This window comes from Pseudorasbora parva, chromosome 8 (assembly GCF_024679245.1).
Source record: "Pseudorasbora parva isolate DD20220531a chromosome 8, ASM2467924v1, whole genome shotgun sequence".
Taxonomy (NCBI): domain Eukaryota; kingdom Metazoa; phylum Chordata; class Actinopteri; order Cypriniformes; family Gobionidae; genus Pseudorasbora; species Pseudorasbora parva.
This window is the reverse complement of record NC_090179.1, coordinates 24,232,739-24,260,561: the sequence shown is the minus strand read 5'-3', so window position 1 is coordinate 24,260,561 and position 27,823 is coordinate 24,232,739. Positions and strand designations below refer to the sequence as shown.

General features: G+C 37.4%; 1 protein-coding gene across 4 annotated transcripts in view; it reads right to left on the bottom strand.

The window, feature by feature from the left end:
* Window positions 1-3,770: 3,770 nt before the first annotated feature.
* Window positions 3,771-27,823, bottom strand: part of ksr1b (kinase suppressor of ras 1b) — a 51,266-nt gene continuing 27,213 nt past the window's right edge. For 2 of the 4 annotated variants that reach the window (XM_067450470.1, XM_067450473.1), the window contains 18 exons: window positions 21,387-21,534; window positions 20,006-20,459; window positions 16,745-16,902; window positions 16,473-16,542; window positions 16,274-16,357; window positions 16,128-16,189; window positions 15,938-16,050; window positions 15,463-15,631; window positions 15,120-15,161; window positions 13,930-13,972; window positions 12,713-12,773; window positions 11,426-11,823; window positions 8,902-8,992; window positions 7,068-7,201; window positions 6,834-6,965; window positions 6,518-6,659; window positions 5,679-5,812; window positions 3,771-4,889 (listed from right to left, as the gene is read on the bottom strand). In XM_067450470.1, coding sequence (XP_067306571.1) covers window positions 4,751-4,889; window positions 5,679-5,812; window positions 6,518-6,659; window positions 6,834-6,965; window positions 7,068-7,201; window positions 8,902-8,992; window positions 11,426-11,823; window positions 12,713-12,773; window positions 13,930-13,972; window positions 15,120-15,161; window positions 15,463-15,631; window positions 15,938-16,050; window positions 16,128-16,189; window positions 16,274-16,357; window positions 16,473-16,542; window positions 16,745-16,902; window positions 20,006-20,459; window positions 21,387-21,534 — 2,574 coding nt within the window. In that variant the 3' untranslated portion in view covers window positions 3,771-4,750. Of the gene's footprint in view, window positions 4,890-5,678; window positions 5,813-6,517; window positions 6,660-6,833; window positions 6,966-7,067; window positions 7,202-8,901; window positions 8,993-11,425; window positions 11,824-12,712; window positions 12,774-13,929; window positions 13,973-15,119; window positions 15,162-15,462; window positions 15,632-15,937; window positions 16,051-16,127; window positions 16,190-16,273; window positions 16,358-16,472; window positions 16,543-16,744; window positions 16,903-20,005; window positions 20,460-21,386; window positions 21,535-27,399; window positions 27,506-27,823 lie in introns of those variants that run through there. The other 2 variants (XM_067450472.1, XM_067450471.1) reach the window with 2 other exon arrangements.

The following is a 27,823-nucleotide window of genomic DNA, read 5'->3' as shown; positions in this document are numbered from 1 at the left end:
GCAGTGTATTAGCACATCCTCAAAATATGTGAAGATTTGTAGCCTAGGCTACATACCGAATGAAATAGGCTACACATAGAAGAATTGGTAGCCTACATTAGCCTTGCTACAATTATTTATGATGACTTTTTATAGCTACTTCTGTAGGCCTATGTTTGCCATTTTAACAAGTGTCTAATTTACAAGATTTAGGCTAACATATACTAAAATAAATTACCGTTTTGGTAACACTTCATATACGGCTGCACTAATACTATTAATTCATGCTTAACTAATGCACAGATAATCATGAGATGTATGACTTCTGAAGAACTAAACCATTTATTAATGATTACTGCATCAGCAACTAATGAAGTTGTATGAGGTGTAATGAAGTGAGAGTGAGTATTAATGACAGAACTTTCATTTTTGACCGAGCCCTTTGGACGATGTCAGTCTTGTACAACATGCTGATTTTCCTATTCACAGCCGTGGTCACACGCTTGATCCTGTTTGCACGTCAGGAATCAACGTCTCTGGATCACAAACTGGTAGGCTATCTCTGATCATAAAGTTATAGTTGACTTTCCTTTTCCTGAACCTCTTAATAATCGCAATATCAAATAATGTTGATCCTCTTTTATTGTCAGACTCATCAATGCATCTTCTCTGTCTTACTCATCTTCTCTGTCTTACTCATGTTTTATGATTTTATGATTTATCTTGTCCTTCTGCTGTTCTCACTGACTTTCATCTTTGAAGCCTTGGACAATCATATGCCCCTATATGATAACTAAGCTGAAACCTTCATCTCATGAGTCTTATTCACTTTAAAATAGTTGATCTTACTTAGACTTTTTAATTAACTTTACTTAATGTCCAATGATTTGTTGAACTTACTTAAAAAAGTAATCTGCATCTGCAAGAAGGCTAATGCATGCTAATGCATTTGTTACTCAGAAAACCCAAGTAAAGATTATTGGTTTGAGTACCATTTTGCCAAAGCAAAAAAAGGTGGGGCCATTCTTAATAGACTTTTCACTAATTTAATAATAATAATAATAATAATAATAATAATAATAATAATAATAATAATAATAATTAATTTATAATGCACTTTTCATTCCGAAGAATCTTAAAGTGCAACAATGGAAAAAGGGAAAAAAATAAAGAATAATACAAACAATCAACACATAATTTTCCTCCACTTATGCAGTCATTATTCTTCTTAGTTGTATTCACTAATTTAAGTCATCTTGAATGTTATTGACAATACAACTAAATACTTTGGGAGAGCGTCACATAAGCTGACTTCATACATTTATGTTGATTTCCTAAAAATGTTGATTTTTATGTTGATTTGCTCACCATTATGGTGATTAGTGTTCCCTTTAGTTGGGCACTTGGAACTTTATCTATATTATTGTAAATCTCTTCCTATTGATGCAGCGTTGCAACAAAAAAATCACATTTATCTGATTTCAAGGGAAGGGAAATAAGTTGTTACACACACACACACACACACACACAATGCCAATTAATGATCTTTTAACATTTTAACGCTAACACTTATGACAAACTTTTAATTGCGTGCCTCTATATCTTTGACAATATCGTCCAGTTGACCATGATTGAGTCACACACAGACTTCAACATTCAGCATGCAAAACACAACAATGGTAACATTGTTTTTTTTTACACTTAATAAGACCATTACAAGATTATTTGCTGTCGTTATTGGAGTTAAACTGACGAAAGACAGCAAATAAAATGGTAAAATAAAGCCAAAAATAATAAAACTAAGCAATGAATTTATTCGTGCTGCAATGCATTTTGCCAACACAACTTAAAGCTGCAGTAGGTAACTTTTGTAAAAAATGTATTTTTTACATATTTTTTAAACCTGTCATTATGTCTTGACAGTAGAATTTGAGACAGATAAACTGTGAAAAAAATCAAGCTCCTCTAGCTCCTCCCAGTGGTCCTCCTATTGCCATTTGCAGAAATACACCGCTCCCAGTAAGAAACAACCAATCAGAGCCAGGAGGAGTGTCTGAGCAATGTCAATCAGGCTCATGCGCTGATCAAACCCCTCTCCTGCACTATCATGCATGCACACAGTGAGCTGTACAGTTCAAATTCAAGATTAGGATGTTCTATCGTTAAGATCTTTGCTTATGGCAGACAATCAATCCAAACTGCCAATTGCTAATTCACTGGCTTGTCATGTTGCTGAAATATTGTACTAGCAAACCTTATTTAGCATTACATATCAATAGAATGCTGTAACGTTAGTTACCCTTATTTTATCTTACTTATAGACATAGTTCAACGTCATAAATTTACGTTACATATATTGCAAAATACGTAATGTTTTGAGGACCAAGCCTGTAGTCAAAGTATGGGCAGGCCATAGTCAATGTAAATCATATTGTTGATGTTTCATCCATCCCAGTGAATGTGCCATAACAGTTTATCCGATTGTTTACTAGCCTGCACGTTCACGGCCGGCTCTGCTGTGATGAGGGAGGAGCTGTGGAAGGCTGTAGCAGCAGAGAGTAAGGGGAGTGACCTGTGAGTTGTGCTTGTTAAAATGTTCAGGTTACGTCAATGTTTTCCCTACTGCAGCTTTAAATGGTTTACATAAGAACAACTTGATGCAATTAAGCTTACTTAATTGAGTGTTAAGTGCATTAATGCTAAGTGAACAACTAAAAATATGTTCACTTTACTTGAAGAAAACGTGGAAACCGATTGACATAGTTTTTTAAGTCACCATATCTGAAAATGACAGATTAAAACTATGTTAAGTATAATACTTTTAAGATATTTCCACTTAGGTGTTAGCTTTCATTACTTGTAGCTGAATGTTAAATTAACTTCAGTTTTCCCTTTAAGTTTGCTTTGCAAAAATAAGGCAATCGGTTTCCAAAACCTTTTTTTAAGTGAACTGAACTTGTCAAAATTTGCCGTTTTGATATATATACCAGGGGACGTATTCACAAAACACTTTATCTTGCCACGAAGAGCTCTCCTCTTCATTTTTGGATATTGATATAACAGAATAGCATAACATAAGAGGATACGGCATAGGCCAGAGTGAGTATTGAGTTCAGAGAATAAATCTGACGTAGACTTATATTAATAGGACGTAGCAGCAGTGGTGCAGTTATGCAGAAAAGCATCTCTGAATGCACAACACGTTGAACCTCGAAGCAGATGGAATACAGCAGCAGAAGAATCCACCAGTGCCACTCCTGTCAGCTCAGAACCAAAAACTGAGGCTACAATTCACAAAGGGCGGTGGTGTAGGTATTTTCTTGGCACACTTTGGGCCTCTTAGTAGCAATTGAGCATTGTTTAAATGCCACAGCCTGAGAATTGTTGCTGACATTGTCCTTTATGACCTCAGTGTACCCATTTTGTGATGGCTACTTTGTGCACATTTCCACAAAGCTCAAACCATCTCAAACTGGTTTCTTGAACATGAGTTACCTAAACTCAAATGGCTTCTACAGTCACAAGATCTCAAACCAATAGAGCACCTTTGGGATGTGGTGGAGCAGGAGATTCGCATCATGGATGTGACAGCCAACAAATCTGCAGCAACTCATCTCTGAGGAATGTTTCCAGCACCGTGTTGAATCTAAGGCAGGAGGAATTAAGGCAGTTCAAGGGGGTCCAACCCACTACTAGCAAGTTGTACCAAATAAAGTGGCCAGAGAGTATATGTTTAACATGTATGGATGAATTATTCCGTCTTATTTTCTCTCATAAAGTGGAAAAAAATAAATGTTTCATTTGTTTATTTCTGCCAGGATAAAATTGCATTGTGACAAGTGGCTATAAGCTTTACAAAAATATGAATTCATAATTACATAGCATTAAAACCACAATCTCATTCTAGAAATGTACAATTTATATCCGAGACACTTAGCATATAAAGAGCTGTACAACAGGAGTAAAGTACCTTTAGAAAAAATCTTGCGATGGAAACATAAAACTGTACAAATAATATAAGAAATCTTAGCTGTACAATAAATAAAACACTAGTTGTCTTTTGATATGGGAACAGTCACTGCAGTCTTTAAAAATCATCCTCTCATTGTTCATACTGCACAAATAAATCACCCAAAACTCTTCATGCAAATGCTCACACACTCACCCTGACACACTCACACTCACAAATGAGAGGTATTAGACATTAAAAGTTCCTGAACATCATCCTGCTGCGTCATAATATCTTTCATACTTTATGATATTACAAATACCTTGTCAGGATTTTTTTGAGGCTCTTTAACTGTCCTAGTAAGGCTCAGTAGGTCAGATTAGCATCTGGTAAAATATTATTAATTTAAATCTTAATTTTCAGCAATTTGTTTTTAAAATGGAAGGCACTTCTGTAAAAAAAAAAAAATTACACTGTTTGTGGATTGCAAAAGCACAAGGTCTTGACTACCAGAAGTGCAATGGAGATCACATTACATTCATGTGACCTCACACAAGGGGAATTTGAAAGTCTGCTAGCTCAATAAAACAAAAGGGATGAAATCCTATCAGCATATTTTCCATTTACAAAGTTTATCTGAAATGGCTTTGCTCAGTATTAGAACTGGCTAAGGTTTAAAAGTTTAAGAGACAAAAAGAACTGCCAAGGAAAAGCAACGCACAGGTTGACAGTGTCAATATTCGTAAGAAGCTATGTTTATCATAAGCATCGAAATCAAGTAAATCACACAGGAAATCAATGGAATAGAATCAGACATCTAAATCAGTTGCTTTCTTTGAATGCAGCAGCCAAGCTAATGTTAACGGCAGCTGTGGACAAATGGTCGTATTTGTACACATAGGGACAGCGAGAGCGGAGGCCCGGACTGCAGTGCTCGCGCAGACAGTGGTGATGCCATGCACTGAACATTCAGCCAATCAGAGGAGAGGAGGAAGGAAAGTACAGATGAGAAAACAAAGTGACATGTTGGTGGTGAGAAGAAAAGTTGTGACATCAAGTTGGAGACAGGAACAGCAGATGACAGAGATCACAGTAGTTTGGCCCATTCCGAGAATGGAGAGAGAGACCCACAAGAAAAAGGGCAGAAACAACACAACAGAAACATTACTTTTTTCTTTTTTTTAGGGTTTTCATTTGGTTTTACTGCTTAATAATATTAAAAGAATTACAATTATTGCCATTATTTTATTTATTATAAAAATGTTTTTTGATTGCGCTCATTTCGCCACAGTCTAAACAATATTTGTTAAATATAATAGGTTCATTACTGACCACAGGCCAGATATTTGGACATAAGAACATCTTAGGCACCATCCCTCTGTTTTATATGGTGAATATGATAAAATCCCAAGCTTCACACATATTAGCAAACCAGACCAGTCATTCATATAACAGGCAAAAACATTGGTAGCAGAAAAAAACCATACACTCGTTTTTTCCCCGCACCATGTGATATCAGGTTTGACCAAATATATGACACTGCACTCATTCATGCACACCATCCTTCTGATACTCGCTACACTAAAAATCCAATAGTGTAAAATTAAGAAGGCTCAGAATAAAATAAAATAAAAACAGAACAATCCACAGGTCGGCTCCATACGATCAGTTAGTTTCCATGCTCACTAAACTACACCCATCAAAAAATGGGGATCCGCAGCATGCCAGCGGTCCAGTCTAGGATACATACTCCTCAGACTTCCAGAAGTGTCCCGGGTGTGAGAGCCTGCGATTGAGCTTCGGCAGCTTCTCTAGTAAGTCTGTTAGTTGAGTGAATGTAGGTCTGTCCTCAACTTTAAAAGACCAGCAGGCAGACAGGATCTCCTACAGTGTAAGAAACAATGACCATATTATATTAAACATCATATAATTAATGAAATAAATTTATATATATATATATATATATATATACACACACACATCATAAACCGATCAGGCATAACATTATGAACATTATGACGTTAATAACACTGATTATCTCTTCATCACGGCACCTGTTAATAGGTGGATTATATTATGCAGCAAGCTTTTGTCTTCAAAGTTGATGTGATAGAAGCAGGAAAAATGGGCAAGCGTAAGGATTTGAGCGAGTTTGACAAGGGCCCATATTGTGATGTCTAGACGAGCATCTCCAAAACTGCAACTCTTGTGGGGTGTTCCTGGTCTGCAGTGGTCAGTATCTATCAAAAGTGGTCCAATTGAAGGAACCGTGGTGAACCGGTGACAGGTTCATAGGTGGCCAAGGCTCATTGATTCCGTGTGGTCTGATCAAACAGACGAGCTACTACTACAACTCTGTAGCTCACATTGCTCATGAAGTTAATGCTGTTTCTGATAGAAAGGTGTCAGAATACACAGAGCATCACAGTTTGTTGCGTATGGGGCTGCATAGCCGTAGACCAGTCAGGTTGCCCATGCTGACCCCTGTCCACCGTTGACAGTGCCAAGAGTGGGCACGTGAGCATCAAAACTATTCAATTCACATGATCGGTGTATATATAATTGTATATATACTATGGCTGGACTCACCGTAACCTCCTTGCCCAGGCTTGTACCCTTCTGGGTCAGTAACGTTCTGAGGCCTTCTCCACTTCCCAGCTGATAGATCAAAACTTCAGTAGGTTGGTTGACGATGGGCCAGTCTTTGGCCTGGAGTTCATACCAGATAGTGCTATGACAGACACATTTAAAGTCAAATGATCAACTTTTGTTGGCATACAAAATGTTGTTTTTGAAAGGCATTGAAAGTGATTTATCAATTAGAAAAAGCAATCAGAAATGAAACTAACACCGAAACCAAATGCTAGATGAGAAGCAGATGTGGGAACAGAGATTTGTTTTTTACCCAAAGGCGTAAACATCAGCAGCTTTTGAAAAAGGCAAACAGTCTTCTTGGTTTCCCGGTCCCATCTTTTGCACGATCTCTGGAGCCAGGTAATAGATCCACCCCCGTGGCAGCTTCAGTTCATTTTCCCGCCTACACACAGGCATACGCACATTAATAAAGCCCTTAACAATGCATACTGAATAATAAAAATATTCATTTATTATAATAGTGCAGTCATGACATGCATCCTACCTGCCCTCTTGGACCACTCCAGACATACCAAACAGGCCAAAATCTGTGATGACTACTTTGTTTGAATCGTAAAAAACATTCTTGGACTTTAAATCTTTGTGCACAATTCCCTTTGCATGAAGGTAGCCCATGCCCTGTAGAAAGTTAAAAAAAAAACAGAGTTAAAGCATAGGGTATAACCATTGCAGTCAATATGGCAGCTATAGTAATTCTTTCATATAGTCCCTTCTTTCATTGAAGTGTTAATGTGATTTGAGCTGAAGAAGCATACATTATGATTAATTGCTATTACATTTTGTTGTAAGACTATAAATACATTTTCTTTGGATAATAACATGCAGTGTGTATAAGTGTTTGTGAATGTAAACATTCTGCAAAGTTGTAAAGTTGAAAGTGCATGATAAATGAAGTTATTGGCTCCCAAAAAGAAAGAATCGACTCTGAACCGCCTATATGAGTCGTTTGTACTTCGAATCTCACTGTGTGACGGTTCTACACGACTCGAAAATACATTTGCATAATTGCCTAATCGCCTATGTTGTCCGTCGTCTGCCCGTGAACAAGTCGACCAGCCCTCAAACATCATTTTACTGACATAAGTTCTTGGAGTAAGAAAAAACGGTTACTCTTGAAAGATGGGTCAGTACCAAGTTTATTTGGACCACCTTGCCCCTTTAGAACCACAACCTGTAAGTACGAATAATTATAGACATATACATTTTCTACCAGGTGTTCAAAATGCATAGTTTTGTGTTTTGTATTGTTTAAGTTTCCGGCTAACTCGTTATTACGTATGACTGAACTTATTATTACTGTCTTACTTAAATTGATATGTTAATCAACTGTGGGCTGCAGTATTACCTAAAACGGTGTCTATTAAGGCAGATTGTCTACAAAAGATAAAGAATGGAGCAAGATTTGTTGTACAAACTTTAATGGTACATCAGTCATTCACGTTAGTGCTGGGCTATGTGCTGTTATTGAAGCAGTTCCTGTATGTGCACCGCAAAAAATTAGAAATATACACATTTGTTTTGTTGATGGACATACACTTGTTAGTGCTGTCGGTGAAGAATTACAGTTGACTCAAACCGAGTAGCGTATCACTGAGTGACGTCCTGCTTGTGTTGGAGGTTCTGGTTGAATAACTAGTTTGCCAATGTTTGGTCATCGGACTCGTGTTCGGATTGATATGGTAAAATCGACGCCATCATTACTGCAGCTTTAGAAACCCTCCAGACAGGGTTGCCGTTCAGTTATGGTAATGGCCGTTTAGCTTCCAAAACAAGCTGTATGCGGTAGACCAATCACAACAAACTGGGTCATCTGGCCAATCAGAGCAGAGTAACTCGCAGAAAGGAGGGATTTTAGAGAGACGGAGGTGGAGCTGCATCATATTCTTGCATATGCGTCGAGTTCATGTCAATAACTTAATGGATAAAGTCATTATTTAGATTTTTGTGCGCACTATTTTCTACGCATTGTAACATTATTGTACAGCCACTGTAGTGAGATGGACTTTGTATCGATGTGTTAAGTGCCTTTTATGGGTCTTGTGGGTGGGTCAGTGGAAATGTACTGAATTCCAATGGAGGCCTTTTTGAAGCCTTTCTCAGCCATCAGCTTTCAACAAAAATATCTTCATTTGTGTTCCGAAGATGAACGAAGGTGTTACGGGTGTCCAACGACATGAGAGTGACTAATTAATGAAATAATTTTCATTTTTGGGTGAACTAACCCTTTAATGAATGTAAACTTGTTGTCGGAGCCTTTAAAATAGCATAATAGGCACACTTAAAACCAAGAACAATGTATTGCATGTTATGCTTCATACCTTTACTATTTCCTGAGCAATTTGCCTTATTTTGTTGATGTCAAGTTTAGAGTCCCTCACAACAGAGTACAGCGTCCGTCCTTTACAGAAGCTGCGGCAGAACAACATAAATAGATCAATCAAAATCCAAACACACATAAGCTCTTATACAATGTTCCCTCTAATTTCTTTCCTCGCTGAGCAAAACTTTTCTCTATTGGGCGGACATTTTGGTCACCTGAGCAAAAACATTCTTTATACCAGACCTGTTCAGCATACGAAAACGCACACAAAAAGTGGTTTTATCATGCAGTTATATCTTTTAACTTTAATGTGCCATTTTTATTTTATTTAACCCTTGATATAACTAATTGATGTATTAAAAATATTTTTTTACAAAGCAGTTAATTCAAAAGTCAAATTAAGCATTTTTTTTAACAAAGCAGATTTTTTTACAAAGCTGTTTAAGGGTTAGTTCACCCAAAAATGAAATTTATGTCATTAATGACTCATCCTAATGTCGTTCCACACCCGTAAGTCCTCCATTCATCTTCAGAACACAGTTAAAGATATTTTATATTTAGTCCGACAGCGCATCTAAGTGTAGGTACACTATACTGTCCATGTCCAGAAAGGGAGGAGGTCTTATGGTGTGGAACGACATTAGGGTGAGTCATTAATGACATCAATTTAATTTTTGGATGAACTATCCCTTTATTGTACAAATCTTCTTTACCAAGAAAAACTATAAAAAATTTCCCACAAAACGTTAAATTCTTGAAATAATATAATGTAATGTAATGTAATGTAATATATGAAAAAAATTAAAGCAGTTACACTGGGATTGTTTTTATTGGCGACAGGCAGCTTAAACCATCAAACTTAAATGTTTGTTTATTGCTTATGAATTTCCAATATTTTCTATAGCAGGTTTTTTTTATAATTTTTTTAAACTAAACGTTTTAATGGCAAGGATGCCCAAAAAACAAGCTGAAGTAATTACATAGATCTAATAGCTAATTATGTTCAAGGGAATATGTGAACTCTTTTATAGTTATATAAACACCTTTGAAATCCAAACCACACACACATCTATTTAAACTGACGTGTTACTGATATGTTTTTAGTTTGCACGCTACATAATTCACAGACTCACAGCCACTCACATGCGACATAATTCTCTCTATGAAACCTGTAAACTGCATTCACCGATTCTAACACTATAGCTAAACTAACTTTATAGCGGTTGAACAGAGCACTGCAATTATTTCTCATTTTAAACTACAATCAAATGGATTTCTCCCCTCATTTCACATTTCAGTTTAGAGGGAACATTGCTATTATATAATCTTCAATATTAAACATTAAAACACTACCGTTCAAAAGTTTCTCTTATGCTCACAAGGACTTCATTTCAACAATACACTAAAATAGTAATATTGTGAAATATTACTACAATTTTAATTTAGTTTTGTTTTTTAAAATTTCTTAAAATGTAATTTATTCTTGTTTGGGCAAAGCTGAACTTTTACCATCATTACTTCAGTGTCAAATAATCCTGATTTGCTGCTCAAAGAAACCATTTGGGGAAACCATTTTTTTTCAGGATTATTTGATTAAAGGGATAGTTCACCCAAAAATGAAATGTATGTCATTAATAACTCGCCCTAATGTCGTTCCACACCCGTAAGACCTCCGTTTATCATCGGAATACAGTTTAAGATATTTTATATTTAGTCCAAGAGCATATGCAGTCTATGCACACTATACTGTCCATGTCCAGAAAGGGAATAAAAACATCATCAAAGCAGTCCATATGTGATATCAGTTAGTTCATTAGAATCTCTTGAAGCATCCAAAATACATTTTGGTCCAAAAATAACGAAAACTACGACTTTATTCAGCATCAGTCTTCTCTTCCGCGTTTGTTTTCAAACCTCAAATAAAGATTTAAACGGTCATGAATCAGAATATCGATTCATGATTTGTATCGCCAATGTCATATGATTTCAGCAGTTTGACACCCAATCCAAATCATGAATCAATCCAGTGATTCATAACCATTTGAATCTTTATTTGAGGTTTGAAAACAAACGCGAAAGAGAAGACAATGTTGAATAAAGTCGTAGTTTTTGTTATTTTTGGACCAAAATGTATTTTCGATGCTTCAAGAGATTCTAATGAACTAACTGATGTCACATATGGACTACTTTGATGATGTTTTTATTCCCTTTCTGGACATGGACAGTATAGTGTGCATACACTTGAATACGCTCTCGGACTAAATATGACATATCTTAAACTGTGTTCTGAAGATGAACGGAGGTCTTACGGGTGTGGAACGACATTAGGGTGAGTTATTATTAACAAAGATTTCATTTTTGGGTGAATTAAACCCTTTAACATAAAGGTCAAAACTGTTTATTTGAAATTGATCAATTTAATGCACCTTTGCTAAGTAACAGTCTTACAAAAAAAAAAAAAACACTTTTGAATGGCAGGGTACATGAACATCCCAAGATTGAGAGAGCAGAAAGAGATGAACCTGGTGATAATGGCCAGATGAGGCGGGTTCATGCAGGCCCCCATAAACAGCACCACATTCTCGTGTCGCGTTTGCCGATAGTTCATCACCTCCTTCTTGAACAGCTTCAGATGCTCCTGATTGTTACCGTCAATCTCCAACAATCGAACGGCCACCTCTCCATGCCAGCGGCCCCTACAAACCTTCCCCCAACGGCCTTTACCGATCAGCTCTCCGAGTTCCAGCTGCTCAAAAGGCACATCCCACTCCCGCAGGTCAACGCTAGTCTGGCTGGCTTTACGGCTTATGTGGTCCTTCCAGTAACCCCTGCAGTTGGGCAGGTCATCTACTTCATCACCTTCACTTTCATCATCCGATCCCTCCTGATCCGGACCATCGTCCCCTTGCTGTTCCTCATCCTGAATGAGAAGAATAGGTTTTGATTTTACACAATTCAAAATGCAGATTTAAGCAAAAAGTTTGTGCGTTTGTGCAAAAAGGTGCTTGTCAAATATCTTGGTCTTAAGTAACTTTCTTATTTTCTGAGATACTGAATTTGGGATTTTCCTTAGTTGTCAGTTATAATCATCAAAATTTAAAGGAAATGTATGTAAGATTGTGGCCAAAACAACTTTCAAATGACTGTAGTGGTGTATCCCCTCTCCCCCTCCCCCTGTCTCGAGGTTGTCTGATAGGCTGCAGGATCCAGCAGGAACGCTTGTAGCTGCAGCTGCGGTAACTAGAGCAGATCAGGCAACCCGGATGCCAAAACACTACTGACTTTGTGATTGGTAGATAGGTGGTGGAGGGTGGAGCTTCCGGGCCAAAACACAACATGTCAACATCAGTTGAGGGCTGCAACAACAACTTTTAAAATGACAATATCCTGGCCGGACTACTGTTGTCAGTGATATAAGTATTTAAAATGAACATGATTTCTTAATGTCTAGTGACATATCAGGGCCATTTTATGATTAATTGAAATACATTTCTTGCATACAGTTCCTTTAAAAGAAATAAACATTTGAATTATATCAGCCTGTGTGTAATGAATGAATATAATATACAAGTTTCACTGTTTGAATGGAATTAGTGAAATAAGTCAACCTTTTGATGGTATTCTAATTATATGACCAGCACCTTTAAGTACTGTCTCTTTAAATGGTCAGGGTCACTACATGTACACAACTGACCGCAAAAAAAAAAGAAAAAAGCATGTGACTGCCACTATAAACTGGAAATTAAGCCCCCAAATGCTTTCAATTCCTGATAGCTCTGTGGGTGAAAGGAGTTTCTTGTGGCACTTACCACAGCTTCCCTTTGGCCTGTTGATGTCTGCTTGACATTACCATCCAACTGGTCTGCTTCTCTGCATAGGAGAGAAGACACGTAAGACTCAGCACATTTAAATATTAAATATTTAGCAGTATATATATGTATGATTTTGATCCTTTACAAGGGATAGTTCACCTGAAAATGTAAATTCTGTTATTTACTCACGTTTTTCTGAACCCATGTGTCTTTCTAATGTGGGTCACAAATAAAGGGAACATTTTTGCTGAACTTTCTTTTCACTGACATCAAACCTCATGTGAAACATTTGAATTAAATGATATTTGAGACAGTATTATTTTAGTATTATGTATTTATATACTATCATACTTATTTATTCCTATTATTTTGAATGAGCTTTTATTTTTATATTTATTTAAAAATTTTAGTTATTTTATGCGCTTTTGTACTTGTTTTCAAAACTGAAGTTTTTCTTTGATTATTTATTTTAGTGTCACTACTTTTATTTAATTTAGTTAAAAAGGCAACATTTCTCATTTTAGTTTTTATTAAGTTTTTATTTTTAAATATTGTTCTATTTTGTGTTATTTTAGCTTTTTTTCAATTCGCAAACAACATTTTCAATAGTTTTATCTTCAGTTGCTCGTAAAATGCATGTCAGTGTGGTCTAATTTTAAAAAGACCCCACTGACATGCATTATATGACCAACGGTTGGAGTTAAAACATTTTTTTATTTGTGTTCTACTGAAGAAACAAACACACCTACATCTTGGATGCCCTGGGGGTAAGCAGAAAAACATCAAATTTGAATTTTTGGGTGAACTATCCATTTAAGCCTTTTCTCACACAAAGACATCAAATGACTATGTTAAGATACTGCTTTTTTTGTGCTTTGCATCTAATTTTGTGTTCCACGTAAAAAAAGTCGCTCTAGCAGAGTGGAATTGACATGAAAGTGAATAAAAAGTATCTCAATGAGCGTCAATGAAGCATGCATTCTAAGTTTGAACTTGTAGAGGAATTTCAGTGCTGCCACACTGATTTTGTGTGAACTTAGCGCAAATTATTAATTCATGATGAAGCAATAAACTAAAACATGTGCCGTCACTGCTACAGTTCAGGAACATGGACAGCAATTGAGTCATGAGGAACCAAAACCCATGACACTTGCCTGGGGTCAAAACACTTTTAGAAATACTGAAGAAACAGTAATCGAGAAGTCTTGCCTTACCCTGTGTTGTAACTGCCATCTGGATGCGTGGAACTGGATATGTCTGTGAGAAAAAAAAAGGGATTCCTGTGTGTGTGATTACATGAGCTGTGTAAGTGTACTTCGGAATGCAAGTTCATCTTTATACGCCGATGCTGCTGTTAAACTTTCGGATTCCATTTCCCAAGTCATTTTACTTTACTTCAAGTTTAAAATTTGAACAGTTGTGCTGCTTGATTTTTTCTGTGTGGAAACTGTAACTTTTGATCCATTTAATGAACTAAAATTTTAGAACAGTAGTATTTAAGGTTATGCATTTGAGCATCAGAAATAGGTTTTGTGAACTTTAGAACAGTAGTATTTAAGGTTATGCATTTGAGCATCAGCAATAGGTTTTGTGAACTTTAGAACAGTAGTATTTAAGGTTAGGCATTTGAGCATCAGTAATAGATTTTGCGTGTTAATATCTTTAACAAGAAATAAACTATACACCTGAATAATATGCATTTCAGATTCTCCATGCAAGTAGCGGAGAGCCGAAAGTGTAAAATACAGCAAAAAAATAAAGCAATTCCCATATATAACCACTAGGAGGCAGCACACCACAGTCTAAACACTACTAGCAACACAGGCCCTGTCCCAAATGGCACACTTGTGGACTTACAATGGCCAAAAGACCATAGGGCAAGGGTCCCCAATCCTGTTCCTGGAGATCAACCGTCCTGCAAATTTCAACTCTAACCCTGATAAAACACAACTGGACCAGCTAATTAAGATCTTCAGGAGCACTTGATAATTACAGACAGGTGTGATGGATCAGGGTTGGATCAGAACTCTGCAGGTAGGTGGATCTTCAGGACACAATCGGGCTCCCCTACTGTAGGGTGTCCTATTTGTCATTTTAGGTTTCAGTAGGGTGCTCGCGAGTTTACACTTTTACTAAGCCTGCGAGCTCTGCAGCAGACTTCTACTCGACAGTCAAAGCGGCATTACATCACATGGACTCGGAGACAGATCGTGAGGGCTTAGAGTTCCATTTGGGACAGGAACTTAATCTCAAATTGCAGAGTTTACTGCAGGTTAAGCTCTCAAGATTGAGTAAGCACAGTTGAGTTGTCACAAAATGTCAGCGATAACTCAACAAGGAACTCAGACATCACACCTGAAGGGTAAATAACACAACTTTGTGATGTGGAGGAGTGTTAACTCACCAGGGAAGACAAACTGCGGTCTATGCTGAAAGTAGCAGGCAGCTAATGAATGGGACAAACAGATGTCCGCAAGGAAAAGAGAAAGACCCAGTTAAACCACTAGCTTGTTATGCATCAGCAGGAGTTCCTTAAAATGATTTAGTAATGCTTTAGTAATGCACTGCAGAAACATTAAGGGCAGATATTAGTAGGTTAGTATACATTCATCCAAGAGGTTAATTCTGAGCACTGGAGGACAGACAGACAACAAAGAAGTAACTGCTGTGCTTAAAAAAAAAGGGACCTTCTTGCGGACATAGGTGGGAAAATACAATTCCGTGGTATCTGTATAAATAAGACTGACCTGGGAAGTGAAAGCGACTGTCAACGTGACCCTTGGGGGAGGGGTTGGGTGGCGGCGTGGCGCTTGGGGGGTTGCTCTGACTGAAGGGGGCAGGTGAGGACGGGGTGGAGGAGGTGGTGGAGGAGGGGTTACTACTGGAGTCCAGGTGACTCAGTGATGAAGGGTGATCCTGAAGGGAAAGACACAGATCTTAACCAAAAAACATTCTTCAGAAACAAGGTGAAAAACCGGAAGTTTAAAACAGTTATGACATATTACAAAACAGAAGTTCAGTAACAAATCTTCTAGGTAATCACTAGCATTTATTATTTATTTACTTGTATTTTTACAAATGTATTATTATTAAATCTTATTTCTTAAAAAAGAAATGACACTTCAACATTAAGAGACTTACAACACCACTCTGAGTCAGCACATATAAGGAGCTAGTATAACATGAATTTCAACTTCCTGGTTTGTGTGGTTTGCTACATGCCTTTTTGTTTATTGCCTTCGGTAACGTTCCGTACTGCTGCGAGTCTGCTGGTCGCTCCACCTGGTTGTTGATATCTGACGGTACTGATTCTGTTCTTCTGATCTTGTTTGGAACTGAAAAAACAGGACAGAACTTTAGATCATCTGCAGCACAAAGCTGTCTGAATATATATATTACAACAAAATCTTACGCTGTGCAAATGAAATCCTGCACTTAGGGGCCTCTTTAGTACATTTGTTGTGGCACTTCACCCTAAAAGAGATGGAAGCAAACATTAGCAGGGAGATAATGAGGAATCAGATGTGGTTTTCCTGAATGTTTCTTCTTTTTGCTTACTTGCAATGTTTGCATTTAACACCAAACATCATGTTCTTCTTGCACACCTGGCATGTCTGAGACAACCAGGACTTGGTGGAAAACCTGAGGAAGCACAATCAGAAAGCTAATTTCAGTGGTGTTGAAATACAAACTAGTACAAAAGAAATACAAACTAGTACAAAAGAATGAAAACAGGAAAAAGTTCTGTGGTCAGTACCTGTGTGTGACATCCAGACCAATATCCTTCCTCATGATTAGCGGAGAGCTTCCGTGGGTTGTAATGTTATCTAAATGATGTTAAAGAAACATGGATTGGACTCTTAGTGTTAGCATGTTGCTAAGCTAATGTTGTGAAACTCAAATAAGCATATATGCATATGCACCTGTGGATCAGCCTTCATGTTGGAAGCACATTTGTGTTTCCGTAAAAAGGATGATGAGTTTTGGAGCACAGCGAATCTTGTACTAGGGCTAAATAAGAAAACTTACTTCTTACACCCGCAGGATCTCCTAGGTGACTGGGGGTATTTGGTAGGATGCAGGGGGAACGGGCAGACAGCAGTGGTGACCGTGAGGGCGAGTCTTCCCAGCCATTTCCTCCACCGTTTACCTGCACGTTCAGAAGTGGCTTGTTTTTCTTCCCACTCCTGCAGGGCAGAGGATACAAGACTACATTCAGTATCTGGGTAGCAAACATTTTAGGTTCGGGATTACTGATGACTCGTTTTTTTGGCAGTAATTATTTCTTTTGAAAGACAATAACTCTATTTGTTGTGCACTTTGATCTTTGAAATTTGCAGACCGTTTACAATAATAAAAAAAAAAACAGCTATATTACACACTATTCCAATTCATTATTAAAATAATTAGAATAATACATATAATAATGAAATGAATTATTTAAAAAAATATTTTTAAATGTAGCTTTTATAATCTCATATTACATGAAATACTGTATGTATGTAACATTTGAAGATAAATACAAAAATTATTTATTACACTGCAGAACCCTTTCAAATGAACTAGTGACGATTTAACCTAAAATCATTATGACTCTTATCACCTGCTGTGTTTCACTGGAGTTATTACAATGCATAATTCCCAGAAAGCTTACATAATGACTCATGCTGTACCTCCTCCCAGCAAGAAATCTTTCTATAGTTCTTTAAATGAACACACATCTGCAGTTAGGCCACCACAAATATTTAAAAAATGTTGTACAAATGCAGGCGTGCAGCTTCACAGGCAGGGAGTTGGGCTTCAGTTCACACACAGATTCTGAGGAGGAGCTCCAATCTTGCAGACATTTATTTGCTCAGAGTGAGGGGAGAGGAGCGGGAATGATCAAGTGCAGGACGCCAGCGAGTCTGAGAAGGGGTCTGACCTCGGCTTTGTGCTGACGGGAAACACTGGGGCTACGTGAAGGGGTTGAGTTGACCTTTTCCGCCCCTGTCCAAAACCTGCCAGGATCTCGGCCATCAGTGATCTGAGATGACACAGCAGTCGGCGCCCAAAGACCGAACACGCATGGGGCAGGGCGACAATGGTACACATATGAAAAGCATGAACTAGAAGGATTTCTACATTTATGCTGCAGGGCAAAAAAAACATTCCACATTTTTGCTGAGTTAGGCAACATGTTACATAAAGCAAATGTTGCGCAACATAACTAAAAATCCTCTAGATTTTTAAAGAGACATACACTGTATTGCTAAAAGTATTGGGATGCCCCTCTAAATCATTGAATTCAGGTGTTCCAATCCCTTTTTTGGTCACAGGTGTATAAAATCAAGCACCTAGGCCTGCAGACGCTTCTACAAACATTTGTGAAAGAATGGGAGCTGAGCTCTCAGGAGCTCAGTGAATTCAAGCGCGGAACCGTGATAGGTTGCCACCTGTCCAATAAGTCCATTAATGAAATTTCCTCGCTACTAAATATTCCAAGGTCAACTGGTTTATAACAAAGTGGAAGCAATTGGGAACAACAGCAACTCAGCCACGTCAAATTATAGAGAGGGGTCAGTGTAGACGTGTTCTCTGTAGTGACGAATCACGCTTCTCTGTCTGGCAATCTGATGGACAAGTCTAGGTTTGGCAGTTGCCAGGAGAATGGTACTTGCCTGACTGCATTGTGTAAAGTTTGGTGGAGGGAGGATTGTGGTGTGGGCTTGTTTTTCAGGGGTTGTTTAGGTCCAGTGAAAGGAACTCTTATTGCTTCAGCATACCAAGACATTTTGGATAATTTTATGCTCCCAACTTTGTGGGAAAAGTTTATAAGCTTATAACATGACTGCACAGCAGTGCACAAAGCAAGGTCTATAAAGACGTGGATGAGCGAGTTTGGTTTTGAGGAACTTGACTGGCTTGCACAGAGTCCTGACCTCAACCCGACTGAACACCTTTGGGATGATTTATAGCGGAGACTGCGTGCCAGATGAATTCAGAAGAATTTCAATGAATTCAGTCACAGTAGTTAACAGCCCACTGAACAAATCTAAGTCTTTTCCTTGGAACTTGGAAGGCTTGGAATAATGTGCACACATCACTCAGTTCTGTGCTTTTGCATCATTTTTTGAAGCTTGAAAGCTCCAATGCCATGTAAGTGCATGGAAAATAGCAACCAGCACTGAGGAAACTAAATCAGACAGGTTTGGAGAAACATGAGGGTAATGACCGAATATTCATTTAAAAAATGATTATGCATGTAATGGAGCCTGGAAATTCTTAGTTGCATCAAGATTAACATAATTAAAATGAAATGTCAGCACTATTTGTGTAGTTTCATGTTACTGTTAGCCCTGTGACTAATTTCATGGTTTGAAGAGGCAAATTCAGATTTTATCTTTAAATATTCACACCCTTCAGATGAACATGTTCCACATTATTATCACTTCAGTGCATTACTTTATGACTGTACAATGAGATAAGTGTTTTTGAGGTTCTGACATCATGTTCAAAGTATTAGGCTTTAGAAAAAAAATCAATACATAATGCAGACTAATGCCCAAATGAATGCATTTGTTACAGAAGGAGGTCAGCAAGATTAAAAAACAACAACACTCTTATTCAGTAAGGATGCATTGATCAAAAATGACAGTAAAGACTAATTCAAAAGGTTAAATATTTTAATTTCAAATAAATGCTGCTCTTTTCTATTCATCAAAACATTCTGAAACCAAATGTATGGTTTCCACAAAAATATTAAACAGCACAATTGTTAATAATAAATTATATTTAAATTTTAAATTCAAACAGAAAACAATGATTTTGAATAGTAATTTCACAATAGTACTATTTTTACTGTATTTTTGATCAAATAAATACAACCTTTCTGAGCATAAGAGACTTTCATAAAAACATTTTACAGACAACTAACCTTTGAATAGTACTGCATTTGAAAACTAAATTGTGATTGGTCAGTTTTCTTTGCATGTATTTAATCATTTATAGCCACACACAGTGACTTTGTGGCTTTCTGTGTGTAGCTGACTGAAAACAGGAAATCAGGCCTGATATGGCATTTCATTTTTTATTTGCACAGAACCATTGCCAGCACTTGGGCTGTCTTCTGCAGTTTCAGAAATGCATACCCAGTTTGCATTTAAATATGTAGCGTTGAAACAGAAAAAAAATGGTTCTAGACAGTCATTTTTAAAGACACCCTAAAGTCCAGAAGCAGACACACAAATCCTGTCACATAACTTTGATCAATAATTTCATAAATAAAATATTTTTCAGTGCTGAACTTACTTGTTAGGTGTAGGGTCATCTATCCGGTTGGCCAGTTGGCTCTGGCTCTTGCTGCGTGTGAGGGTGATGCTGGGAAGGAGGTTTAACAGCTTGCGGGAGGGGGGTGGTGGAGTTCGTAGGGGCTTCAGCTTGCCTGACCTTTTCGGTGGTGGGGTGGCTGGAGGGGTGGACATCAGCCCGGAGGTGCAGCGGTTCAGCTGCGGGGAGGATGAGAAGGGGTCCGTCAGCCCATCACAGCGGGTGTGGACAATTGTAGGGAAGTCCGAGGGTAGGGCAGAAACTGAGACGCAGGAACGAGGGGCAGGCAAAGCAGAAGAAGGGGGCCAGCTGATCGGGTTAGGACTGTAAGACAGAGGTGCACGCATAGAACAAGACAGTGGGTCAGCAGAGAGTGGGTCACGTTGAGCGGGTTCTGCTATCCACGGGATGCCCTCTTTCCTAAGAAGTCCTGCCCCTAAAACACAAAGAGTGAGATACTTTAGGACAATTCAGGAGCAGGTGGATGATCAATGCAGGGATATAGACCTTGACTATAATGATTGCTTACCAGTAGTATTTTTTATATACAATTACAGTATTCATTAATAATTTAAAATTGCTTTTATTTTTATATTTTAAGATTCCATTTTAGTTTACATTTTAGTAATTGTGTTTTTTTATTTTAATTTTAGTTTTTAGTAAATTTAAATAAACTTAATATTTTTCCATGTAACATTTAAACTATTTTATTTCAATTAAGAAATAAATAAATAACTATTTTAATAGCTTTTTAGTTAATAACAACAACACTGTTGCTCACAAATTAAATGTTTCGCTTCTAACCTTGCTTCTATTGGTGACAGTCCAGAAAACTTTGTGTGCTTCTATACGCGATTTAGTCAAATATTATCTCACCATGACTCGAGTACTCATCATCTTCTATTTTAATATATTTTAAAATGTAATTATTTCCATTATAGCTAAGCTGAATTTTCAGCATCATTACTCCAGTCTTCATGATCCTTCAGAAATCCTTCTAGTATGCTGATTTGGCGCTTAAGAAACATTTATGATTATTGTCAAATTTTGAAAACAGTAAGATAAAGGTTTTTTTTGTTTTTGTGAAATCTGTGATAATTTGTTTTTGTCAGGACACTTTGATGAAGAGAAATTTTAAAATAACAGCATTTATTTGAAATAGAAATAGTTTGTAACATTATCAATGTCTTTACCGTCACTTTTAATACATTTAATACATCCTTGCTGAATAAAAACAGCAGTGGTACAAAATCAAATCAAAAAATTTGGAGCAAATGCTTAATACAGCTCGAATTAAAGCCAGGTAAAAAGCCTAGAGCAGGGTCTGCATGAAGAGTAGAGAGAGGATGGAGTCAGCAGTGACCTGTGTCAGTAGCGCTCTTGAGACAGGAGAGGGCAGCGGTGATGCGGGAACACTCCTCACTGCTAGAGCCCAGTCTTTTCATGGTGTCTTCCACCTGTGCACTGGACATTTGCAGGAGAGCATCCAGAGACAGCTTCACAGGGACTACCTGGAAGACAGAATAAAACAATAATCATTGCATATAGGCAGAAATGGACACAGATGATTAACTGCACATTATTCTTGTAAACTGATATCTATTAAGTAAACAGCACCAGATATTTCTTCTGGACTCAATATTGTCTTATTTGAGTGTTTGGCTCTAACAGACAGCCAGAAGGGAGTCTATATACTAATTAGAGAAAGATTAGGCAATAAAGCCCCCTGGAATCCCCCCGCCGCCACTAAGACTGCTGGCATCTCATGGCACCAGACTGAGCCAATGTCCAGATACCCTGCACAGTCCAGTTTTCTTTCACTGTCCGCCCTGTTACATTCCTCCACCCTACAACATTCCTGCGCTCTTTGGCGTCTCCCTGCCGTATTTCAGTTCTCACCCAAAACACACACATGCGCTTACTCAAACGCATGACTGAGAAGCTGCCCAGCAACAGTTGTAGCTATGGTCAGTGAGGCCTCCATGTGGTAAATGAATAGATAACAGGATGCATGAGACTAGGGAAGGGTTAAAAATATGAATTTTAATCTATATTCATTTTAAAACGCCAATTTCAAATCTTAAATTCAGTTGCTGAATGAAAAAAGCTTTATAGTGTACATCCCATCCAATAAATTGCAATAAGCTTTGTGTTTCAGCTTTCAAATTCTGTCAATTGTATTACTAAATTCAAACAATAAATATAGTTTAGGCGCCTTTTAATGTGGCGTGACAGGTCGCTAGTGGACTGAAGCGGCATATGAACGGATCATCTCTTCCTGTTTACTACTAGTTACAGCACAAAATAAACATGAATGAAAGGTATAATAAAAGATACAGAAATCCACATAACGGCCCATGTAATCACTCAAAAACCGAAAGAGGTCAATAAAACTGCTTGTAAACAATGCCAAGTAACGTTACATATACCTCAGAAAAGTCATTCAAAACTCATTAGTCAGCTAGAAAAATGAACCCTAGAGAGTAGCATTTTGCTTATGCCCTATATTGCCAATTAAATTTGTACTTTACCTGTTCTTCAATATTTAATGTATTTTTAGTCATTTGTTAAAAATCATTCCGCCACCATTTAGTAGAAACATAAATATTTAATTAACAACGTATTATATTGTTATTAGACTATTATAAAAACGTTTTGCAATTTAAAATGTAAGTCCCCTACAAATGAGTACATTTTAACCTTTAATATTATAGTGATGCACCAGCTAGGATTCCCTATGTTTACACCATTATTTGAGATGTATTTTTTCCTTGAGGAAATTTGTCATGTACTGTAACTGATATGTCACAGTACATGACTGTTAATTAAAATATCAAATTAAAAAATCAAAGTGAATCTAATCAAGCTTGTGAATCAAAGTGAATTGTGAACCTGGAAATTGTGCCCAGTCCTACATGAGACCCCTTGGTCTCTAGAAAAGCCACAGAAAGTCTATTGGTAGAGAAAATTGGGTTAATCAGATTCATCAATACAGGATTTTGATTTGAAAAAGAAAAAAAAAATAGCACACATCAATCTATAGAGGTTTCAGGTGGAAGGATAAAATGACAACATTTTAATGTTTGGTTGCTAAAAGTTAACAAGAACAGCTTTGTGCGGCGGGTCCATGGCAATCATGCAGCTACTGCTGTGTTTATAGAAGGGGTATGCGTGTTTTTAATTTTAGTTATGTAAGCTACACTTAGGGACAAAACAGTTAGAAGTAATAATGCAGATGTAGTCAGATGGTTGTGGAAGGTTTTCAATTTCCAAAACTTCACTCTGAGTGATCCTGGATTGGAGAAAAATATCTAACTCTCTGACATTCAGAACAAATTTTCATCTCCACCACTTTTTGTTCCATGCAACAAAAAAAAAAAAAAAAAAATTTCCATTCCACACCACTCACTGTGATCAATCAAATTATAGAAGCAGAACTAAAGGTACTTGTTAACTAAAAAAATACTGCTTAAAAACATTTTTAGTAATTCAAATAAAGTTGAAATAAAATCTAAATATTACATGAAAATTAAATTTGCTGCAGTCCGTAACTTTTACTCTTGCGGAAGAACATTTCAGCTGGATCTACTTCTCTCTGTTTATGTCTATGGCGAGTCACACAGGGACTGTGCTCCTCCGCAGCGGTTTCTGAAATAGTCCCAATATAAGCACTTATAATACACTTGTAATACAGTTGTACACTCTCATTATATATTTTTTTAAATCTTGAACACAAAAAAAAGTTACAGAAAGCAGCTTTAAATAAAACATTAAATTAGAAATGTTGCATTTACAATTAACTTAAATGAGGTTTAAGAAATAAACTAAAATGAAATAAATTAGTGCTAAATATAAATAGAAATATATATATATATTATATATATATATATATATATATATATATATATATATAAATAAAAGAACAACGGAAAAAATATGCTAATTCGGAATATTAATAAATACTATAATAGTATTTATATCATGGTCTTATCTGAATACTCTTTTCCGATTGGCTGGTAAGTGTGCAATAAAACGGTTTAATGCTTTAATCACTGTTCTATATTAATGCACTAATGTTTTCATTGAAGCACACACACAGACATAGATACATATATGTATCTATTGGAGAGATTGCATTGCACACACACAGAAACATTCTATCCGGAGCACAGAAACCTGTTAACATTGCAGCATTGCGACTAATATAACTTTGCTAATGAACTGCCACACTGCTGGTTTTAAAGTAATTAAACTCATAGCAAAGTTGTTAATAGAGACTGCACAAAGACACAGGTAATTCACACATGCATCTCATCTCTCTCTGTCTCTGTCTCTCTGTCTTTCTCTCTTTATAATTAATTCTAATAAATGCGATAGTAGCTCATAAATTAAAATAAATGTACAGTGCCTTGTGAAAGTATTCGGCCCCCTTGAACTTTGCGACCTTTTGCCACATTTCAGGCTTCAAACATAAAGATATAAAACTGTAATTTTTTGTGAAGAATCAACAACAAGTGGGACACAATCATCAAGTGGAATGAAATTTATTGGATATTTCAAACTTTTTTAACAAATCAAAAACTGAAAAAGTGGGCGTGCAAAATTATTCGGCCCCTTTACTTTCAGTGCAGCAAACTCTCTCCAGAAGTTTAGTGAGGATCTCTGAATGATCCAATGTTGACCTAAATGACTAATGATGATAAATAGAATCCACCTGTGTGTAATCAAGTCTCCATATAAATGCACCTGCACTATGATAGTCTCAGAGGTCCGTTTAAAGAGCAGAGAGCATCAGGAAGAACAAGGAACACACAAGGCAGGTCCGAGATACTGTTGTGAAGAAGTTTAAAGCCGGATTTGGATACAAAAAGATTTCCCAAGCTTTAAACATCCCAAGGAGCACTGTGCAAGTGATAATATTGAAATGGAAGGAGTATCAGACCACTGCAAATCTACCAAGATCTGGCCGTCCCTCTAAACTTTCAGCTCATACAAGGAGAAGACTGATCAGAGATGCAGCCAAGAGGCCCATGATCACTCTGGATGAACTGCAGAGATCTACAGCTGAGGTGGGAGACTCTGTCCATAGGACAACAATCAGTCGTATACTGCACAAATCTGGCAAGAATAAAGCCATTTTTTAAAAATATCCATAAAAAGTGTCGTTTAAAGTTTGCCACAAACCACCTGGGAGACACACCAAACATGTGGAAGAAGGTGCTCAGGTCAGATGAAACCAAAATTGAACTTTTTGGCAACAATGCAAAACGTTATGTTTGGCGTAAAAGCAACATAGCTCATCACCCTGAACACACCATCCCCACTGTCAAACCTGGTGGCGGCAGCATCATGGTTTGGGCCGGCTTTTCTTCAGCAGGGACAGGGAAAATGGTTAAAATAGATGGGAAGATGGATGGAGCCAAATACAGGACCATTGTGGAAGAAAACCTGATGGAGTCTGCAAAAGACCTGAGACTGGGACGGAGATTTGTCTTCCAACAAGACAATGATCGAAAACATAAAGCAAAATCTGCAATGGAAAAAATAAATGGTTCAAAAATAAACATAGTTGGTGTTAGAATGGCCAAGTCAAAGTCCAGACCTAATTCCAATTGAGAATCTGTGGAAAGAACTGAAAACTGCTGTTCACAAACACTCTCCATCCAACCTCACTGAGCTCGAGCTGTTCTGCCAGGAGGAATGGGCAAAAATTTCAGTCTCTCGATGTGCAAAACTGATAGAGACATACCCCAAGCGACTTACAGCTGTAACCGCAGCAAAAGGTGGCGCTAAAAAGTATTAACTTAAGGGGGCAGAATAATTTTGCACGCCCAATTTTTCAGTTTTTGATTTGTTAAAAAAGTTTGAAATATCCAATAAATTTCGTTTCACTTCATGATTGTGTCCCACTTGTTGTTGATTCTTCACAAAAAATTAAAAGGTCGCAAAGTTCAAGGGGGCCGAATACTTTCGCAAGGCACTGTAATATCACACACTTCTTTATCTCTATGCATGATTAAAGCGGGCAGAACGCTAGATCTAACAAGCTGTAACTGACAAAAATAACCAATTCATTCCAATAACCAAATCATAAATTGCGCTACAAACCTCAGTAACTGCTTTAAGTTGTCAATGCTGGCAAATGACCATGGTATAACTGGGATAATCCACAGCCAAAGCCGTGCATTAAAGCTCTAAAAATAAATACTCGTATACATAAAACACATTATAATATATTTAAAGTTTAAATGTTTTTTGTTCTAAATGTTTTAAATTGAAGAGTTAAAAAAATTCCTCCTTTACACATGTAATTGTGTTTATATGAGGTGGGTGTGTGTAATGCAGCATATCATAAACAAGTGAAACTGCCTTCTGAATGGCACGCATGGCACTCAGGGGAATGGGAATCTTCCAGCATCCTTATAGAGAGACTTCCTTTTTGAACAACAACCAGAGATCAGAATTAAGAGCACAAATCTCTTCTCAGAGAATACTACACAGCATTATCCAGACATTTACCTTCCAGCTGGAAGAACAAGAGACCAATATTAACTTAAAATCAAAACAATAAGTGTAATCTTTCCATAAGCATATGGACATGTTTTTGTTTATTTCTGTCATTAAGATAACACAATAGGTATATTTTCATAATGAAGGTGTAGAATACACATCTTAGTTGATCTATATGTCTGAGTTAATGAGTATGTGAATTACTGTGTTAAAACAGACAAGCCAGGGCAGAGAGCAGGTGAAATGACACATACCGATACCGAGGTAATGTCTGAACATGCCTTCTACCCGAGTTCAAGAGCTGACGTAACACTGGGAGTGATGCTCTGAACATTAAAGCAAGACGCAGCATTACGCTAGCTTCCATCCAAACAAACACACACAAACTCCCACCCACCACAATTCAAACCATCCAGGTAAACTCCCCAAACAAATAATTATTCAGAAGAATAAGTCATTGACAGTGATAGTTACTGCTGGTCTGTTTGTACAGTTTCATGTGAAACTACAGCCAAGTAGTAAAACTACATCAGAAAAGGTGTCAAAATGTGTCTTCCAAAAATGAAATAAAAATCACCAAGCCTCCCTCAAAAAGCTCCAATCCACGGAATTTCAACTTGATAAGTATCTCAAACAAATGACAAACTTCCTCACAAGCTTGTGAGTTCGCAAGCATCTTGACATAAGCCTGATGTGTTCAAACAGTGTAAGTAGATATCTGCCGTTGGTTATTCAGTTTGCAGACTTTCTACCACATAGGCTCTTGAAACTCCACTTGCATGCAGGCAGGAAACCGACAAACATCAAAAACAAAACACAGTCTTAAAATGAGACTCCAAAACATGAAGTATTCAAGAATACTATACCACGCGAGATTCTGCACTGAAGTTGTCCTTTCTTAAATCTCATATCCCAGAAACAACAAATCAGAGTCTCTCCTCAGAAGTCAGTCACGCTGTGAGAGCTGCTCCCTTCCAACCCAAACTTCCCCTCCTACTCACCCAGTCCCTCCTCCCTTTCCCCACCATCCCTCCCCTCTTTCCCCACCGTCCCTCCCCTCTATCACTCTATCCTTCCTGTGAAAATGCCTGGGAAGTTTATCCACAGCTCTGGACACTCCTCCTAAAAACACATGGTTTCCAACTGAGCTTTTCAGTTTCCTGCAGATTAACATCCCTTCTCTCAACTAATGATGGGTAGCAATGGTCAACTAACTGACTCAGGGGCATCACGCAACTAGCTATTTATCTATACGGAAGTGGTAATCCAGAAGAAATACAATCAAAGAGA